Source organism: Asparagus officinalis, chromosome 7 (genome assembly GCF_001876935.1).
Source record: "Asparagus officinalis chromosome 7, Aspof.V1, whole genome shotgun sequence".
Taxonomy (NCBI): domain Eukaryota; kingdom Viridiplantae; phylum Streptophyta; class Magnoliopsida; order Asparagales; family Asparagaceae; genus Asparagus; species Asparagus officinalis.
The window spans coordinates 19507581-19528969 of record NC_033800.1 but is presented as its reverse complement, the minus strand read 5'-3'; the positions used below and the strand labels follow the sequence as shown (position 1 = coordinate 19528969).

General features: G+C 35.4%; 3 protein-coding genes across 10 annotated transcripts; 1 reads left to right on the top strand and 2 right to left on the bottom strand.

The window, feature by feature from the left end:
* Positions 3790-9395, top strand: LOC109850708 (thioredoxin H4-1). 8 transcript variants are annotated; one of them, XM_020420768.1, is made up of 6 exons: positions 3790-3950; positions 4084-4194; positions 5395-5451; positions 6271-6390; positions 7387-7509; positions 9032-9395. In XM_020420768.1, the coding sequence occupies exons 3-6, from the start codon at positions 5431-5433 to the stop codon at positions 9170-9172; spliced, it is 405 nt and encodes a 134-aa protein (XP_020276357.1). In that variant the 5' UTR covers positions 3790-3950; positions 4084-4194; positions 5395-5430; the 3' UTR covers positions 9173-9395. The 8 variants fall into 8 exon arrangements, with proteins under 8 accessions (XP_020276357.1, XP_020276352.1, XP_020276354.1 ...); XM_020420763.1 differs by having other exon boundaries at positions 5395-5501; XM_020420765.1 differs by having other exon boundaries at positions 4084-4221.
* Positions 12083-15486, bottom strand: LOC109846785. The gene is made up of 7 exons (XM_020416031.1): positions 15468-15486; positions 15189-15355; positions 15084-15134; positions 14647-14767; positions 13207-13326; positions 13009-13121; positions 12083-12926 (listed from the first exon to the last, which is right to left on the bottom strand). Exons 1-7 carry the CDS (start codon positions 15484-15486, stop codon positions 12732-12734), a joined length of 786 nt encoding a protein of 261 aa, XP_020271620.1. The 3' UTR covers positions 12083-12731.
* LOC109846783 (receptor-like protein kinase FERONIA) lies at positions 18525-21175 on the bottom strand. The gene has a single exon (XM_020416030.1). The coding sequence runs from the start codon at positions 21173-21175 to the stop codon at positions 18716-18718; it is 2460 nt and encodes an 819-aa protein (XP_020271619.1). The 3' UTR covers positions 18525-18715.

Below are 21389 nucleotides of genomic sequence, written 5' to 3'. Positions count from 1 at the left end.
AGATCATTAAGGGTTTACCGTACTTTTGAAAGTTCATATGAGTTAAAAGTTCATAAGGGTTAGCATAATTTATCATATTAAATAATTATAATGAGAAATAACTATTGTAATATGTTGCAGGTATCAAGTGTAACTCTCCAGGGAATATCAGGAAAAAGCTAACAAAATTAATGCAATTTAGTTAATTTTGAGTTAAGTTAACAACTTTTAAATTGGAGGGGCATATTTAAGAGAACTTATAAAATTGACAGTTTTATTTAAGAATAATTTTAGATTTAGGGACTTATTTAAAAAAAAAAAGTTAATAGCGGGCGATCATTATAAAAAATATTCAATTACAATAACTACACAATAATAATTAGGGTTTTTTTAGGGCCCAAAGTTTACTCTAGTTTATTTTTAAACTCAACTAATTTATTATGAACCCATCAATTAATTCTCAATCACTCTTATGAATCCATCATTTAATTCTCAGCTTCATCAATACTTAGGGCGTGATTGCTTGATTTTGGTAGAGATTCATCACTCTCTTAGTAATTTAAGGTATAATTTTGCATTTTACTCAACTACTTAATTTATAGCATTAGTTTCTCATTTTATTCATGAAAAAAAAAATTCACATTATTATTCATGAATTCATGAAAATTATTTTACATTTTATATAGTTGAATTTGATTTTAGTTAACTATCTTTGATGAATTTTTGCACAAATTTGTTTTTTTTTTGTGACAAACATAGATGGATAAAGAATTACATAGCGTGATATTATAAAAGCATTATATGATAATATGAAAGTATAGCGTGATATTATGAAAGTATAGTGTGATAATATAAAAGTATAGCGTGATATTATGACATTATAGCGGGTTATTCTGAAAGTATAGTGTAATATTATGAAAGTATAGTAGGTCATTTTAAAAGTATAGCGAGCTAATATGAAAGTATAGCATGGTATCCTAAAAGTGTAGTCTGATATAATGAAAATATAGCGTGATAATATGAAAATATAATATGATATTATGAAAGTATAATTGGCTATTATAAATATATAAGATGATATTATGAAAGCATGGCGGGATAATATGAAAGTATAGCGTGATATCCTAAAGGTATAGCGTAATATATGAAAGTATAACAGGTTATTATGAAAATATAGTGTGATATTATGAAAGTATAGCGGATTATTCTTAAAGGGCAGCAGGTTATCCTGAAAGAGCACAATCATACCAGGTTATCCTGATAGTCCACAATCATATGAAACACATAACAAAATAATCATACCAAACAAATAACAAACACAATCATATCTTAAGAAATAAATGTATGACACTTACACAAAAGTAAAACACAGAAACTCATGCTTGGTTGCAATATTTTGCTTATCTATACTACTTATAAAAGAGAATACCCATGTTAAAACTTTTGATTTCCTTTTTTACCCTCTCAATTTCTTATAACTCAAAATTATATCATTAATTATAAAACTAATGATCCATAACCTCTCATTAACTATGCACCTTTTCATTTTTCAAATTATTTGGTCATTCGCTAGAATATATTAATAATTTATAATGATAAAAAATTATGAGTATATGATAATTTATTGAAAAAAATTATTAATTATATAAAATAGTAAAATTCATTCATTTAATAAATTATTGGATATAATTATAATTATTAATAATAGTATAAATAGGGTTATTTCTTTATGTTATAAAGAATATTACATTGTTTGATAATTAATATCATCTTAGTAATAAAAATTTGGATGTTATAAATTAAAAATACTTTTATTTTAGAAAGTAGAAAATTAATTTATATAAAAAAATTGGATTCTTAAAATTTATGACGCATATACTTTTCTCTTCTTTTCTTCAAAATATTTGGCCACTCGCTAGAATATACTAATAATTTATAATGATATTATAATATCGTCTTAGTCATAAAAATTAGACATTATGAACATAGTGCAATAAAATATTGGATCTTTGAAATTTATGAGTCATACATTTTTTTTGGAAAGTAAATGTCTCATATATTTCGAGGATCCAATATATTTATATAAAATAATTTTTCTAAATAATAGTATTTTTAATTTATACCATCCAAATTTTTATTATTGAGACGATATTAATTATCGAATAAGGTAATATTCTTTACAACATAAAGTCATATAATATTAAAATTTATTGCCATTATTTAATAGATATTGTAATAAAATATGTACATGACATAAATATTTAATAATTTAAATAGTTTATTTTATATCAATAGTATTACTTAAACTAATGATTACATTATTATTTAATAATTATACTCCTAAATAAATTGTTTAATAATATAATAATAGAAAATTTTAAATAACTATTAAATGTATGTTAATAATAGTATAAGTACTAATATTAGTATAAGTTAAATTTTTTTAACCATAGTGCAATAAAATAATTTTTAATGGTTATATATAATTTATTAAATAATATAATATTATGGAAACATTATATTAAATAAGTTCAATGCATACTTATGGAAATATTATGAATTTTAACTCTTATAGTTTTTTAATATGCATCACGTGCAACGCACGTATTGTATACTAGTATGTTCCAAAAGTTAGAATATAAAAGTCAATTTAGTCTGCAATAGGTTATCTACATGTTCTACGATTGTGACTGTATCGCTGACATCTACTACACTTTTACTCTTTATGGGGATTCAATCGTGAAGGAATGTGCATTGTTCTTAGTCTTTAACGAAGAATTATTATTGTTAGCGGCCGAGGCACCATATTTTTATCATCTACATATGACTTGTCATCGTCAAGAATTGAGTATATAATAAATGCTTATTTCCCATTGATATTCAATTTAAAAAAGTGATTATTTCCTTTAAAATCCGTCAATGCACAATACAATTCTTCATCCATCTTGTTTGTCACAAAAAATAGATAAAGTTGTGCCAAATTTCATCAAAGATAGTCAACTAAAATCAAATTTAACTAACTATAAAATATAAAATAATTTTTATGAATTCATGAATTATAATGTGAAATGCTTTTCATGAATAGAATGAGAAACTAATGATATAAAGTAAGTAGTTGAGTAAAATACAAAATTATACCTTAAATTACTAAGAAAGTAAAGAATTTCTACCAAATTCTAGCAATCACACCCTAAGCATTAATGAAGTTGAGAATTAATTGATGAGTTCATAAGAGTGAAAGAATTTAAAAAAGAGAATAATGGAAGAGAGAGGAGAATTAATTGAAAAATATAGAGGGGAGTATAATTGGATTTTTAAAAATTTAAGGGGGTCCACATATATGAAAGAATGCAGGATCAAAGAAAAGGAGGTTGGAGAATGACAGAATTTGATTTTTTTTTTCCTAAAAGTTTAAGGGGAGCTCACATACGTGTGTATCGTATCTTTGGAAGTTTGGTCTAAAGATAAATACATAAAGATAAGTGTGTTCAATGATACAAAATAAATTAGTTGGGTTTAAAGTTAAACTAAGGTAAACCTTTAGGCCTAAAAATAAAAACTCATAATAATTAATTTATATATTTTTAAAAGCAATTTAATTATATAACTTTATTTATTAATACATAATTTTACGATTTAATAAAAAAATCAATGGGAAAACCACGTGCATTATACTAGTTTATATTTTAAAAAAAAATTGATAAGTATTTGGTTCATTTCCACCCGCATTTTCTCATTATTTTTAAAATAAGTTAATTATATCTTAACCTAAAATTTTTAACCGTCGTTTATTACTTCCGATGTCGAGAAAAACAAATGCCAAACAAAATTTCACCCTTTCTCTGGCCCTTCGCAATTTTAACAATCCAATATTAGGGCTTCCCTTCTTCGATTTTCCGTTGGATTTCCCGCTACAGTTAGCGGGTTGCTATCCGAAACAAATCCATTCGTGGAGCGGGGATCGTGAAGAGGTTGGATCTCTTATTTATTTATTTTACGCTAATATTTGTGCTAATTTGTAGCTTAATCTTTAACCTAATTCTGATTCTACATTTATTTCGTTGATTAACGTAGAGCAAAGTTTCTTTTTGTTCAATTTTGCAGGTTTTGAATTCAAGTTGTAGTTTTGATAGTGGCAGTGGATTCTTGTTCTTATGAGCGTAAATGTGATTCGAGATTTTTGACGCCAAGGACGATATAGGCGTTTTTAACTGAGTTCAGTGGCATTCAAGAAAATTGAGGGTGATTTCATGAATAAATGCAGGATATTATGCTCTGCTCATCGTACATAGTATGGTTGCTTATGTCATGTATCAGGACCATCTGATCCATTAATGTACATTTCAGAAAATCTTTGCACCTGGGTTTTCTCGCCGTGAGATTAAATGGTGTTAAGATATTCAAGTTATATTTTTAGGTCTTTAATTTATGTTCTCATACTTATATCTTGAAATGTAGGACTCATAAAAGTGGGCGGTCTTAGGTTGCTTATATTCAAGCTATATACGCTTTGTACCTATTTCAATATCTGCTGTTTTATGAGTTTGCAGTATTTACGTACGTGTATTCTTTATGTTGGTATTCGTCTGTGTCGGGGTATTTAGATTGAATTCATTATACAACCCCTTTTCATTAATGAAGAAACGATAGACCATATCAAAGCTATATAGGGGGAGATGAGTATAATATCGGTCTTCTTGAACCTTGACTAACAGCAATACTCCTAATTATTTAAGGTCTCTTTTCATTTCTATAAAGAGTGAGTTCTCGTTGCTTCTCTTGCATCTTTTTCACTTGATACTGCATTGGACCTTCCCGTCCTTTTAACATTTTAACACAAATTCTAGCCCCTCTACCTGACAATCTTTTTCTAGCAACTTAGGTACTCCAGTTTTATAGTTCAATTATTGCAATTATCATGATTTATGCCTGCATTTGTTTCCAATAGTAGCTGGTTTTATCCCATCCTCGTCAACACTGTTAACCCTGTGATGCATTCATGTCCTTGCACCCGGTTTTTGTTAGCATCTTGATTTATGTAACATGCCTGGCCAAAAAAATTACAGATGTTCAACTAAGCTGAGAAAGTTTGTTGTTGGAGAATGAGCAAGATGCCTTTTGCATCAATTCCATTTTGATATATTCTACATTTTGGATATTTTGATGTAATATTGCTCTGACTCTATAACCATTATAGAATAACCATCACTGGTTAGAAGTTGATTGCTTATTGATGCCCCTTTACACATATCTGAAACATGCACTTGGAGTTTACATGCAAGTTTGTTGCATAATAGCCTCGGCATGTCTTTAATCTTTATTAATTTGTTATCTACCATTTGGGTATATTTCTGGCTTTTGTTACTTTCCTGATAAACTTTCTGATGTTTCTCCCCTTGCTTTCTTGTTTTTCAGGAAAAGACAGATTGGTATTCAGTCTCTTTGGTTTGAATGGGGAATTGCTTGGAACATGTGAGATAATCTTAACAAACAGCACGATGACTCAATGGTGCAGAGTTTGTGTTAGTACTTAGTGTGATGTGTATTTATTAGAGCATAAAAACTTATAACCCTCACCAGAACTTTGGAGTTTTGGCATAGTGGAAGGTTCCTTTGACATGGTATCAGAGCCACCTAGGATCAAGTCTTACCAGCCACAAATTTAAAGTGAATTTAGGAAAAATAGGTATCATGAGTCCAGATTTCAGCCCATGAAAAGGTTACTCAACATGTGGGGATATGTTAAAAGTAACCCTCAACCCTTACTACGACTTCGAAGTTTTGGTGTACCTGTAGGTCCTATGACATACTATTGACCTTGTTTCTTTTCTTTTCTTTTCTTTTTTTGTTTTGGGAATATTTCCTATTGTCAAGTTTGGAGTTTTATAATTTACAATGCTATTAATCTGTGATTTTGGAGAACTTGCTAGATGTTACTTTTAATTATGTAATAGTTGTATCACCTTAACCATACTTATTCACAAATTTGTGTTGTATTCGGTGTCCTTGTACCCGTATCCACACCCATGTATGTATCTCACATGCTCCTCTCCTTTTGAGTTCTTTAGGTTTTTATCAATGTGTTCCTTTGCCTAGCAGAATGACATTTATCAGATATAGATGAACTAGTTTGCCTCCAATATATATTCATCGTTTCCTTGTTATGTGACCTTCAATCCTTTCAATCTATAGAGAGAGTTTGTTAAAAATAAGATCAAGATTGCATCAGTCTGCATAGGGTGATTTTCTTGCCTTTTTGAAGACAGTAACTCATTGAATTTCTTGTAACAGGTAGTTGAGTCCAATTCTGAGGAAGAAAAAACCAATTTCAGTGGTGGAAATGTGAATGTCATAACTAACAATGAAAGCTGGAATGAGAAGATCGCAGAAGCAAACGAGGCTGGCAAGATAGTAAGTATTATATTGCTTTTTTCATTTTAAAGACTTGAGTCTGTAAGTTGTGGTGGAATGCTGTTAAAAAAGAAATGTGTTTGTAACTCCCATCTTATTCCAATTATGATAGTTGGAGTAGCACGACCTCGTTCAGGCATCTTGATGTTCAAAGTACATCAAATAATTATTTATAAATGTTAATTATTACAACTCTTTATATACTAAATTAGAGATGCTCGCCAAAAATATATCGTTAGTTGGTAACATGGTTTTAAGCACAGTTTCCAAGATGTAGTTAGAATTGTGTTTGTTTTGAGCACAATACCAACTGTAGCTTTTGAATCTTAAATCGTTGTTTCAACTGCACATGAAGATCTAAAAAGCATTAAGAATATAACCCCTTGCTTGGATCTCGCAAACTTTCAGACTTGGTGCCTGATACCATTGAATTATTGCAGCAAAATAAATATGTAAATATTGGGGATTCTTATATCTATTTGCTTATGCTCTGTGTGATTCACTCATTCATTGACTCAGTTTATTTTGTTCCTGGCTATTAATCAATAGGCTTCGGTTCTCTTCTTTTTTGTGATATAACCAGTTCTCTTATTATGCAAATTGTTTTTGTATCCTTCTGATATTTAACTCGAGCAATTGTCTGGTCAGACAGATTTCAGTTCTATTCATGGAACAATTATGCAAGCAATTGTTTGGTCAGACAGATTTCAGTTCTATTCATGGAACAATTATGTGCCTTCTAATTTTATCTAGGATTGAATATAAACAAGCAAGGTTTCTAGTCTTCAGCTTCAGTTTTACTGTGGAAATGTTCATACAGTTGACTTGTTTGACTCTTTTCTACTTATGTTTATACCAATTATAAGCATGTTCATGCAGATGCCTCGCTAGCTGCAACTTTTGATCCTTAGTCAAGCTTTTATCAGTTACCATCTTTATAAGGCTTTATTTTTCCCCTATAGACTTGCATGTAACTGATATTTCTATTTGCTGCAGGTCGTTGCAAATTTCAGTGCATCATGGTGTGGCCCATGTAGACAGATCACTCCTCTCTATACTGAGCTCTCCGAGAAGTACCCTCAACTTGTTTTTCTAACTATTGATGTTGATGAGTTAGCTGTAAGTATTGAGTTGCTTCCATCATTTGTTGCCCTCTTAACCTTTTTTTTTTTCCTTCCTCAGAATATGTTCTTCTCACCAGGACCTGCCCTTTTCTTTAATCTGTCCTACTTCAGAATAACCAGTTAGTTAAGGGAGATCAGATCGTTTGTATATATAGCCATATTAAATAATGCCTCACTTTTTTGGCGTAGACTATGTCTTCTTAACAGTTGATGGTATATTCCTCTCGATATCCACGTTGACAAATTCTCCGTGTTTTTTCCGCTTCCTACTAACAGCTTCTGTTAACAGCTTCTGTTTAGATCCAGCTTCATTGTATAGCAGATCCTTGCACATGTATACAAGGTGTACATCTGGTTAAATTTCATATATAAACATAGAGACCAGTTTATTGAGGGATAGATTATAATTATAACAATTTGATGTTTGTCACATATGCATTTGAACATGGAACTCTTGAATTTCTCTTCTAGATGAGATTGTTCTAGGCCGTCTTGAGCTATGAAGGGATAATAACTCCCATGACGCGAGATGTGATTGCTATTAGCAATTCTACTTGGTCATCTTGTTTCTTACATGGATCAAATTGAGCCTTCATGATCAATGTTAGTCTTATGATATGAATTGGAGTGTGTACAGTCCTTGTACAGTTGTACCAGTGTATTCCAACATTTTAGTCAAACGCTAATTCAATATCTTCAATAAATAACATAATCAATGCAAATAGATAAGACTTAAGGGTAAGTCCATGATAGTAGGGAATGTCTATCATTATTCTTGAACTCTGAAGGTATCTGTTGTTTCTTCATGCATGTATCCTTAGAACAAAGTTAGAGATTCTGTGATTGTTATGTCATCTATGTTCCACTGCTCGATACTAATAATTATTGTTGAATAGATCATTGGAGAAATTTGCGTGCTGCAGTATCTAGATCCGTATTGCCATTGTGCTATGACTTTGTAGGTGCCAACTTTGAACTAAACATCTTCTAATTCTACTGATATTATAGTAAGTTACTAGTTAGCTGTGATCCTTGCTCGATTGAAAGCATATCTCATATGCATCTACTGATATCTGTGGATAAACTATGTGCATGCTTGATGCTTTTTCTTTTCTTCTCTTCTCGGCTTACGATTTACTACTGTAGTAGGTGGTGACACTATTATTGTTTTTTGACTGGCTTCACATCCTGTATGTGTAAATGCTCATGCAATTTAAAAGTAAACATAAAGGATTCTAGATCTTAAGAATTTGCTTTGATAACCTTTTTTTTTGGTAACTTGCTTGTAACTCGTGTATCTATTTCTTAATAGTAGCATTTCCGCTCTTATTTGGTTGACTGTGCAGACTAGTGGTCATCTGTGCTCATACTCTTATGATTATTTGAAATCTACATACTAGCTATCTTCAACCTAAACCTTAACCATTTTTGTGTTGCATTTGATTATGCCATTATTTACAAATTGGAGGTCATTATTTTTTGGGACAATAATGTACATCCTTCTTTCTGCTCTGTAGGAACTTTGTTCTACATGGGATGTTCGTGGCACTCCAACATTCTTTTTCTTGAAGAACGGGCAGCAAGTGGATAAGGTTGTGGGTGCTAACAAAATCGCGCTTGAGAAGAAGATAATCGCGTTTATTGAGCCTAAGAGCTAGTGCTTCCATGCGCCGTTGAAGCGAAGTTTCAGATCCCTCTATATTGTGATTGCTTCAAAGGCTTAGTTATTTTACCACGAAACAAAAATTTCAATTAGATTTGAGTTATTTTTGGTAATAGTGAGCTTTTACAGGTCTTTATTCTAGCATATTTTACGTATATGAGAACTCACAGTTATAGAGATCGAGGGTGACTGAAAAAAGGGGAATTAGAGATATTGTGATAAATGTATATTTATTTATTTATTTATTTATTATTTTTTGTGAAAAGTTTCGAATCATGTTGTAGCGTCCTGTTTGATTTCTTTGGCCGTTGAGTGACTCATTGGTTACGATCATGAATTGCCCGCTTTCAAAACTTGACGCTCCATCGCTTTCACGGTTAAAGTGCAAGATATACATGATTCGTGCTGGACTCGCTTAGATTTTAGATTTTAGTTCCCTTGACTAATTTCTGCCTACCTACGCCTATTGAATCTTAATTTCTTTTTATTTTTTTATTTTTTTTTTATGCGTCGGAACCGAGTGATCATTATGATACTGTCCAAGGCAGTTATCAATACTTTTGACTGTTGTCTAATTCCCATGTATCTAGCGTGTATACGGAAGTAAAGGTTAAGGTAGTCGGAAAGGATTGTATGAGACATACATGTCTTAGCGTCTAATTATATTCCTCGTCAATTATCCAACATGACTGTGTACGTCTTTTTCTCCCCCGATTTTCGAAACGTGAAAATCACTAGTAGAAAAACGAGCAATCTAGACGGAAATCCGTCTAGATTGCTCAATTTCCCGTCTAGGTTGGTACACCTAGACGGAATTCCGTCTAGTTTGCTCAGTCTATTCTGATTCCGTTTAGGTTGGGGCAAACTAGACGGAATTCCGTCTAGGTTGACCAACCTAGACGGATATCAAGCTAGACGGAAGTAAGAAATCCGTCTAGGTTGCTATCTAGACGGAATTCCGTCTAGGTTGGCAACCTAGACGGAATTCCGTCTAGGTTGCTACAGTAGCAACTTAGACGGAATTCCGTCTAGATTAGCAATCTAGACGGATTGCTACAGTGCAACCTAGACGGAATTCCGTCTAGGTTGCTCTGCTACAGTAAGTTTTTTTTTTTTTTTTTGCAAAATCTACGTTACACGTTATATAATATCACATGTACACAATATAGCACAACACCAAATCATGTTCATATCCAACACAATCGATCTAATTATATTTCAATATCAAATATAGTTATATTCAAATAATACATTCACCAAAATACTAGAAAGGTGCATAAATTTTTTACATAGATTGATTATAAAGAATACAATTGTTTACATAACTTAATGAACTTTGCATAATTTATAGAATCCAATTGCATTTACTCCTCCAAGTTGTTGAAGCATCATGTTTCTTCCTCCTTAATCCTACATTATACAAAATTCAACATCAATTAGTCCATGCCATGAAATACACTTAGAAAGCATATACACTAAATAATGATCAGGAATATTAGCTTCTTAACATCACTCTAAAATTCAACATCAATTAGTCCATGCCATGAAATACACTTAGAAAGCATTAACTTTGCAGAAGAACTAATAGGGAAATCAAAATATTGGTTACCGAAGGATAAACCAAACAGACTGTTCCAATAAGATTTTCCTCTTGAAAAAAGTCCATTTTCGTTAAACCATCTCCTCCCTGAAGGAAGCTCACTAGCAGAAGTGAGAGAAATGGGAGTATACTCTGATCAGTAAAACCCCTAATTATCCTTTCACTGGAAACAAGCTCTGACAAAATTAGCATGAAACAACTTCAAAAAGAAAATCTAAGGCAACTTCAGCTAGACATATATATTGAGATGATAGAAACTGAACAAATATGCAAATACTTCTAACCTAGAGAAGAAAGATTATCATATTTGACTCGCAAGAAGTGTCTTAACTCTGAAATGTAGCTTGAGAAGCAGGACAACCAAAAGTCGTTTAGCTACCTTCAAGTAAATTAAATCAAAGACGGACAAGTAAATAAAGAATGTTTAACTTACCTAGCTGAAGTGCAAATCTCTGTGAGTTTGTTCGACTTAGAGAGGACCTGAGACAGAAATTACAAAGAGAAAAGAAATCGACAAATTAAATGGTACACCATACATAACTACAATAAGTTAACAAGGAAAGGCTAAGACCTGCATAATGAAAGAATCAGATATATCCACAAACTAAACAGTAAACCATGCATAACAAATTACCTCAAATAATAGCCGAACCCTTGACTGGATATAATTCCAGTGTCTTCAATCATTGATTCCAGTAATCAACATAGCCTTTGAAGAAATCGACATGCAGAATCTACCGGTGTGTTTCACCATCCAAAACTCCTACAATCGTCATCACCCAGATTAAGATTCATCATAAAAGAGCAGAAGCAACTCCTCAAAAGTTCATGGGGGTTTTCTGTAATTAACCATTTCTAATGATATGAAACATTATGATTTCATATCTGCTAAAGTTGACCTACTATACATTTTTATGGAGAATATTTCAAAACAAATAACATGGATTATCACAGGCTTTGCACAAAATTATCACAAACTATTTTAATTAGTAAAAAATACCACAGAACTTTAGAATTAGCAAAAGACTACTACATGCTATTGAAAACGACATGGTAGTTTTATGATGCGCTTGAAACTAAAAGTCTCTCGTAGTTGATTCAAGGTAATTTTATAGAGCATAAATAAATATTTGTTGCATTTAATTCATGGATGTTTCTACAAGTTTGTGGGTTTTTCTACTGACTGGAAAGTTTGTAGTATTTTTTTCAAAGCCTTTGATTAATCATATATTTGTGAAAATTTTCCTATTCTTTATGACTTTGCAGAACTTAACTCTTCAACTTCATATAATGCTAGACTTGTTCAAATTTCCTTTTATAAAAGTCAACATTTTGGTGGCATTTCTGCACTATATACTATATTGTGTAAATGAAAGTAAATAGGTATCTCGAGCATGTAATATGAATAAAGGGTTGTATATGACGTGTGAGAAATGTTGTCTAAGAAGTGAATAGGGCATGTGACCTAACTGAAAGGATGTATTATATAATTGTAGAAATAATTTAAGTACATACATGTGTCTAACGAATGTCTAATAAAGTGTCAGTGTCCAACACAGGTCTGAATGTCAGATTGTCTGACATAGGTACGGCTTCAGGATGGGAGTATACGTGATACATAGGTGAGAGGAAATAAATAAGGACCATAATGTTAACTTGGATAACTTGTTAAACCTCACCTCAATGAATATGAGTAAGGCCTTACTATAATTTACTTATTGTAACTGATGAAAATTTTATATTTAAATAAAACTGGAAATTATACATAAGCCTTGGGATCTCAGTGGATTAATGCTTGGAGTGGTAACTCAAAAGCTGAAATATAAAGCTCGCTGTTTGAGAAATCCAAATTTTAACAAATAAAACAAAATATAGGTACCCAATAGAAAGTCTGTAAGAGCAGAATATTTTGTATGGACAAGATGCTGTATGGATACATCTAATATATGATGCACTAAAATGCATATATCATAGTGGGATAAAGGAAGACGAACCCAGATTTAATGGCAAGCTTGAGGGGACTTCTATAATTTCCTCTATGATCTCCTTCAATAATTCGACCAAAAACCATGTCACATGCCGTCAAAAATAGAGTGCAAACAGGTGTCCCATACCACGATGGCCAAAGATGAGGCTGTGAATGGTCACCCTAGACATAAGCACATATGTTACGCTTGTATGTTAAATCATTATAGTTAGCAAAGTTCAGAGCATCAATAACAGTTGCTTACCTCATTGAAAAAATCGATAATACAATAATCAGGCTTAATAGTCAAAACCTGATTCTGGATCAATAGATCAAGGGCATCCTGCAACAAGCTTGGAATAGCCTCCGCCTTCCGCTCTGAGAGAATGGGCTTTAAGATAATGATAGCACATTTGTACAGAATTCATTAATCGCAGAAAATGTTGTACAAGGAAGAACTTACCAGAAGAGTTCCCAGTTGTAGTTTCATCTAGTGCAGGTCCTTCAGCAATGGGGATGCCTAATTGGATCATTTCTCTCCCATGCCCTTTCATAGGCCTCTTGGATACAACAAAGGTACGCCCTGATTTTCATCATTCCAAAGAAAAGGTATTTAGTAATGCCAAACTATGAGAGGTCAAATTTATCCACAGCAAAAGCACAAAATTTCCTCATATGCAACTCTTTCTTAATGTTATAAACAACTCTTTTAATGGGAGGAAATAACACTACCAAGCCCAACCCCCACCTCACACCCTCCGCCCCAGAAAAAAAAAGGAAAAAAGGCAAAACAAAAATCACAAAGAAAAACCCCTCTTTGAATGGCATGATTCCAAATGGCATAAAAGATCGTAATTACTTATAGATGGAAGACAAAGTTCATGAGACTCCCTGGAAGATATATGAGCCCTTAGCATGCTAACAAAAACCAGTAATTCAACAATCCTCCTATAAATTTAGAAGATATCATGTTATAGAAATTCCTAAATTTTGTTCAGGTTAGATCCTTGAAGTATTGGAACAACGTAACTGAAGGGATGGACTGGTGCAAGAGGGAAAATAACAGATGTAAACATCTGAAAAGCAAGATAATATATCTCCTCATGTGTAACTCTTTATAAATACCAAACAACTCTTTACTAATGCCAAACAACTCTTTACAAAAATAAAAACAAAAAACCCACCCAAACCAACCCAAACAAAAACAAGAGGGAAAAATTCTCGAATGACATAATTCCAGATGGCCTAAAAGATTGTGGTTATACACGGAAGGGAGAGAAAGTTCATGAGACTACCTGGAACATGAGCCCTTAGCATGACTGACAAAAAAGAGAAATTCAACAGAAGAGTCTCTCCCTTATATAAATTTAGAAAATCGCCTATTATAATGCATATTTCTCACTAGCCCAAAGATTTTAGGGTATGATATATGATATCAGTCAACTATTTCATCAGATTGGCTTGCTCCTAATCTATAAGATAACTGCATCTACCCGAGTCAAATTGTATATTAAACAAATCATTCCAAATTCTTCACTGGTCGCTTAATATTTTCTTTTCAATATTTCAAATGTTTTTTTTTCTCAACCTTACAATTTTCCCCAAGTGTTAAGACTCCTGAAAAGCTCCATCATATAACTTAGAGGTATGCAAATGATCCATAGACACAGGAAGATTGGTAATCATGTATAACTAGGCCTAAAGCCTCCAACTTTTGAAAGAATAGGATTAAGTTAGTAACTAATACTGTTCTAATTGCAGAAATAGATTGGCAAAAGCTGGTTAATCATATCAAGATCTTAAGATAGCAATATTAATACAAAAACTGTAACAAAAATAAGGTACAATGAGAGATGATAACTTGTTGGATGAGAATATGAAAAAGGTAAATAACGGAGTTTACCACGGAACTCTCTTTTATGACCAGCGGCTCTCAAGTTATTTGCTAACGAATTTAGCCTTGTAATCTCTGAACTATCAAACAGCTGCTCAAAAAGTTGAAGTCCTTCAAACATAGTCATATGCTGTAAATCAAGAGGGAATGAAATCATAACTCCATGAAAATACCAGAAGTGTTTACACAGGGTACTCCATGTATATCATTGATTTCAGCTGTAAATCAAGATACATGTTTTGATTTAAAATACTTGTCATACAGTTTTTGGACACATCGACATTCAAGCATAAGAAACTAAAAAGATTATCGAAAATGTAGGTATCAGTGAAGCTAAAGTCTATCTCTGGTTTGAGCTATCAGTTAAAGTGATTATGCCTCCTTTATGTCACCATCATCCAAACCAAAGGAAGTTTAGAAGTTAAGTAGAAAAATTTTATACTTACATGGAAAAGGAATGAGTACACAACTGCAGATGAGGATTCAACATTGACATTCTATCATAAGAACTGTACGCAAAAAATTATTGTTCAAGGATCCAAGCTTTTTACCTTTTTTACTGAAAAAATTTCAGTTATCTCCAACCATAGAATTTTACCTCGCGTACATGGGTTAGAGCAAGTTTCCACAACCGGAGACTCCGGCCTACTGCAATCAATTGAAATTTTTGTGTCCTTTACGCTGCTATTTGTCTCCGAACTGAGAAGATCACTACCCCCTGAAGAAGTTGAAATAATGTACAAATTAGTGGTCATATCTCCCCTATTAGTTAGTTTAGATGTAACATATCCAAAATAGGCATTAACAAGTACAAAATTTTAACTACCTACCAGGGACAGAACTGACCATGGTTCTATAGCCCTAATTTTCTATACAGAAATTGCATTATTTGGATCCCAAGTCTCCATAGCTTTTACAATTTGACATTATACAGTAAAGAAGCATTTGTTGCCAAACATATCCAGTTAATGATAATTGCATTCTTAGTGACCTAATCACCCAGTAATCCATACAAACTGTAGAATAATTCTATTCTAAACCTCATGAAAATTAAATAACCGCAGATTGAAAGAAGCAAAACCCTAATTCTTGAAATTGGGGGGAAAGGGAAGAAAGAGTATCGTAATGGGGATGTCGTCGTCGTAGAGGATGATGGCGGCGTACGAGTACGCAAGTTCTCCAGCGGTCGACATCTCTTTGCGGGGAGGTGGTGCTCGGGGGCGAGGCTATAGGCGACGGAGGCGACGAGGGCGGGGATGCGGGTGGAGCGGGCGGTGGAGGAGAGGTGGACGAGGCCGGAGGCGGGCGAGAATATAACGATGCCGCCGCCGTGGAAGTAGAGGAGGACGGGGTGCTTGGGGCTAGGGTTAGGGTTTGGGAGGTAGAGGCGGAGGGAGTGTTGCGGGCTGGGTTGAGGGCTTGGTGAGGATGGAGATGAGAGAGGGCGGCGCTGGCAGTGGAGGTGGAGGGGGGATGAGAGGATCTCGGCGCCGTTTTGAGGAGCAGGCGGCGTGGAGACGAGAGAGAGAGATTTGGGGAAAGAGAGGGGGGGGTGGGGTTTAGATCGAGAGGGGAAGAAAAAAAAGGCGCCGAAATGAAAATATAGGCGGGGGAATGAAAAAAGAGGAGGGAGGCTCCGTAATTTTTTTAGACAATCTAGACGGAATTTCCGTCTAGGTTGTATCAACCTAGACGGAAATTCCGTCTACATTGAGTGTTAATTTTTTAAAAAAAATAAAAACCGTCTAGTTTGTCAAACTAGACGGAAATTTCCGTCTAAATTGATTCAAACTAGACGGAACAAACTAGACGGAATTTGTTCCGTCTAGATTGCCTCAAACTAGACGGAAAAAAATTCCGTCTAGTTTGTTCCGTGTAGTTTGTTCAATTTTCTACTAGTGAATCTTGCCTTATTCTGAGATATCGCTAAAAGATCTTTCTATCAGATATGGTGCGACATTGGAGCAAGTGGGCCTCATCATTTCCATCTCTTGATAGCTCGCGGTGCTCAGAGCTTCTCCAACCGGACGCTAAAACACCAAGTTAGCGTCCGGTCCTCACTCCAACCGAGCGGCATCGGCTCCGCTAAAATAGCAGGCCGCTACAGTGTTGCGCCAGAAATGACGCAACACTGTAGCGATGGCGCATTATTATTATTATTATTATTTTTTTTTGTAAAAACTTAAAATGGAAGGTTTTTTATAAGAAGAAATACAGAAAAACTTTTTTTTTCTTTTGTTATTTATATTTGTATTAATAATATATGTTATTTTATATTAACTATTATAATGAAATTAGAGTATAAAATAATTATTAAAATAAAATTCAACAATAGAAGGAATATTTTAAATAGATAAAAATGTTAAAAGATAAGAATAATAAAAGGAATATTCTTTTTGGTGTAACATTTGGTGTAATTGGTTGGAGATGGAATAGTGATTTGGTGTAAAAACTACACCAATTTGGTGTAAAAACTACACTATTTTGGGTTTTATGGTTGGAGATGCTCTTACACCTCTCAATGCCATCTTAATCACCTGGCATCTCCACAGTATGCTTATTGCTTGATGCCCCTCAGACACCAAAAGTCAAACACTAAAACTAACAAACAAACTAATAAATAGAGAGGTGAGGGATCAAATTAGTTTTGTATACGTAGCTGGTGAACGCGGCGTAACGGTTGGCGAGTAGTTGACTGTGGACTTTAGAGAGGGAATTTTCCAGCTAAGAACCATTCATTGTGAAGGGGGGAGCGCCACCACTGCGCATGATACTATATTTGATGGGAATGGGATTATCTCATATCGTCGTGACCTTTTTTTTGTGCTTCCAGCCTATTGGCGATTTGGCGGCAATCGCTGTTATCTATCGTGACTCCGGGACCCACATCTTTAGCTGGCTCGCGGTCACCGGCCCCGCGTCCCAAGGCTTTATTCCCAAGGAAATGGATGGCTGGGCCCATTTCAGATGGCTTTGAAGCGTGTTTTAGTTTTGCACGGGGTTTTTTTTTTTAAGAAACCGCCTTGCAAATACGATAATTTTAATTTTTTTTAAGAATCCCCTTTTGTATATTATGTTATGAATTTTATTTGATTCACGATATATTAATAACAACAGCTCATAACTAAAGTATAACAAAAATAACTAAAAGGCTAAATATCAAAACTCCCTTTTAACTTTGGATGATTATAAGATAACCTCCCATACTTTCATCAAAATATCAAAACCTTAAGCTTAGAGGAAATCAAAATCCCTAAACTTTAAGATTATATCAGAAAACTTTCCTAAAAGTGTGAACTGTAATTGCAAAAAATTCTCCTATATAATTTCACCTACCAGTGCAGAAAATTGTGGTAAATGTTGTTCTTTTTTATTCCTTTTTTTTTCCTTTTTTTGGTGGTGGGTTATAAAATCTTAAATTTAGAGGTGTTATTCTGATAACCTCATAAACGGGGTTTTTCTAATATTTTAAAAGTTATGGGGGCTTGTCAGACAATTGTCCAAAGTTAAGGGGAATTTTCTGATATTTAAGCCTAAAAATAACATATCCTTAGGCCAGCTGGCTCGGCCGTCGCGCGCACCGACTCCTCACGACCGAGACGGAAAACAAGGCTTTGGTTCTTCAAATGTCTTTTTCTCAACATCTTATCATTTCCTCATTACACAACTGCAATAAAATAAGCAAATATAGTCTTTACGCTGAGTTTGTGAAGTCCACCGGCCGGAAATATTACCAATTTCATAAATATATCACAGCAAATAAAAGCTGCATTAGCAAAAGAGATGTATTTGACTGTTATTTCAACAAACTACGACTCAAGTTAAAATCTTTCTGCAAACTGAACCAAGTAAATAACCCCGCAACAGAATCTGCGAACAATAGTAAGAGATACAATACATACACCGCAAACAATACTCAATGAAAAGATCATAGCGAATTCCATTCTAAAAAATATTACATCAACAAACTGAATAAACAGAGAAAATAAATAGCTAAAGTACTCAAATTTACCTTAATCTTCCAATATTTTCGAAGACTAAAACTGTAAAAACAATAACCAACACGGCATCAAATTTCTCACCGTCCTTTCGGGTTCATGATCTGGGAGAAAACCGCGCTGGGCGTCAACCCATCAGAATCCTCACTGTTCAAACTCCTCCCTCCAATACTCATTGTTGTCGTCGTCGTGGTCGTCGTGGTGGTCGTCGAGTGGTCCATCGACGGATCGATCACATCCTTCTTCCCTCCTTTCACCAAAGGAACCCCTTCATCTCCAACAACAGCTCCGCTCTCCTCCGCGCTCTCCTGCAGCTGCAGCGCAAACTCCAGGTTCCACAACACGTCGCCCATCGATGGACGCTCAATACCGTTATCCGACACACATTTCTCTGCCGTCTCGGCAAATTTCTTGAAACACTGAGGTGCAATCTTCTCTTTGAGGTAAGGATCCATGATTTGGTCGAGTATTCCCTTCTTCTGGCAATGCAATGCCCATTCAGCCAAGCTCACTTGCTCTTTGGGGAGAGTTGGGTTTAGCGCCGGCCGAGCACAAAGGACTTCGAACAGAACAACGCCGAAGGAGTACACGTCAGATTTCTCGGTGAGCTGCTGTCGACGGAAGTATTCCGGGTCGAGGTATCCAAAACTGCCCTTAACTACAGTGCTGACGTGGGTGTTGTCGAGGGTGGGGCCGGTTTTTGACAGCCCGAAATCTGAAACCTTAGCGACCCACTTCTCGTCAAGGAGGATGTTGGTGGTCTTGACATCACGATGAATGATTGTGTGCTTGGCTCCTGTGTGGAGATAATGAAGGCCACGAGCAGCGCCTATACAAATCTCCAGACGCTGTCTCCACGGCATTGGAGGTTTCTGAGTCTTGTAGAGATGTTCGCGGAGAGTTCCGTGAGCCATGTAGTCATAGACTAAGATCATCTCTCGGTTTTCTTCACAGTAACCAATTAGGGAAACTAAATGTCTGTGCCTGAGCTTCGAGAGCATCTCAATTTCGGTTTGGAACTCATGTACTCCTTGATCGGACATAGGGTTTCCTCTCTTGATAGCCACTTTCATCGATCCACCATCAATATCGCCACAGTAGACCTTGCCAAACCCACCAACACCGAGAAGAAGAGCTTCGTCGAAGCCATTGGTGGCAGCTTCGATCTCTGCAAATGAAAAGTGGCGGCAGAGATTAGAGGGCAGCGATGAGGCATAGCTCCCAGTCGTGTTAGTCTTTGCAGAGCCTGCAGAGTGAGAGTTTCCATAGAGAGACAATGGCAGCCAACCCGATGGTCCGTCGCTTGAGCTAGCATCCTTCCCTCTCTTCCTCTTCTGCTTCTTGCACACAATAAACACCAGGAAATATGCAAGCCCAAGTGCAACAATACCACCAACAATTCCTCCAGCTATCGCTCCGGCATTACTCTTAGATTTCCCTTTCTTCGAATCCAGAACCTTATCAGGTTGAGGGTCAGGTTCAGGTAGATACTCAGGATTCGGCCCAGCAAGATTGCCATCACTCTCAATCTTGAACACCTCCATTCCATTCAAGATTGCATCAAGATACTCCGGCTTTGTCTGGTCATCAGGCTGAAGATCGACCCAGAGATCCATCATCCCTGTCCCCGTCGTAATCACGACATAATCGACGTAATAAGGATGCCCAATTCCACCACTCCACAGAATTACATCGGCTCCCACTTGTGCAGTTTGATTGTTAACGAAAATATCAAACACCCTCTGGTTCGGCTTCGTCATAGGATACTGAATCTCACAGAAATGTAGCCTCACCAAGTAGTAGAACCCAGCATCCACAGACATTACCCAAGTGAGATTACTGTTTCTATTCACCGATACAGTTCGACCCATCGATCTCGCAGTCCCATACACATTATTCGGCGCAATATAGGCAGGCAAATTCGCATCATAATCAATCGTCACATTGGGGTCAGCAGAATAAGTAACACCAAACCCAGCTCCAAAAATGTAAGGAGAATCATCATCCCAAGACCTAAACAACCCCGAATCACCCGGAGGCGAAATAGCCTGCCCACCAACATTCAGCCTATAAACAGTCTGAAGAGCCCATTGCGGCGCAATCGAATAAGGCTGAGGGGTCCCCCCATTAATCAAATTCGGCTGTCCCAAACCATCACTAAACAGATCAGGGATCGACAAGATCTCAATCCCATTAATAAAAGCATACGCATTCGAGTAATTCTTCGAAGGAGTGAAAGTAAGTTTCAGCTCAGTCGACGAAACATTCACACAGTATTCTCTAATAAGGTAAGCGAAGTTGAGAGCTTTAGCAGTCTGATAAGCACTAAAGTTGCTCAGAAGGGTAACGTTACCAGCAGTGACGGCAAACATGGCATCGGCGGGGTCGAGATTCGGGAGGTAGATCTCCTCCAGGCTGCGGATCTTGTCCGATTTCACGAGACGGTTCCTCCGACGACGAAGACGAAGGAGGACGGGACGCCGTCGTTTGAGATCCGAGGACGTGGTGAAGGGAACTCCGGCGGCGATGATGGGGAACATGGGTGTAGTTGACCTCCGGTTGAAGAGGCTCTGCTGTTTTAGTGAAGGAGGATCAAGGGGAGGATCAAAAGCTTCATCTTGCTCGCATCTAGGGTTTCAGTGAGCTGGAAGACGAAGATCCGGGCCGAAAACTGCGAGATTCGAGGGGAAATTGAGTGGATCTGAGGCTAGAACTTTAGCTGAGAGGGCGTGGAGTTTGTTGAAATTTTGAGGG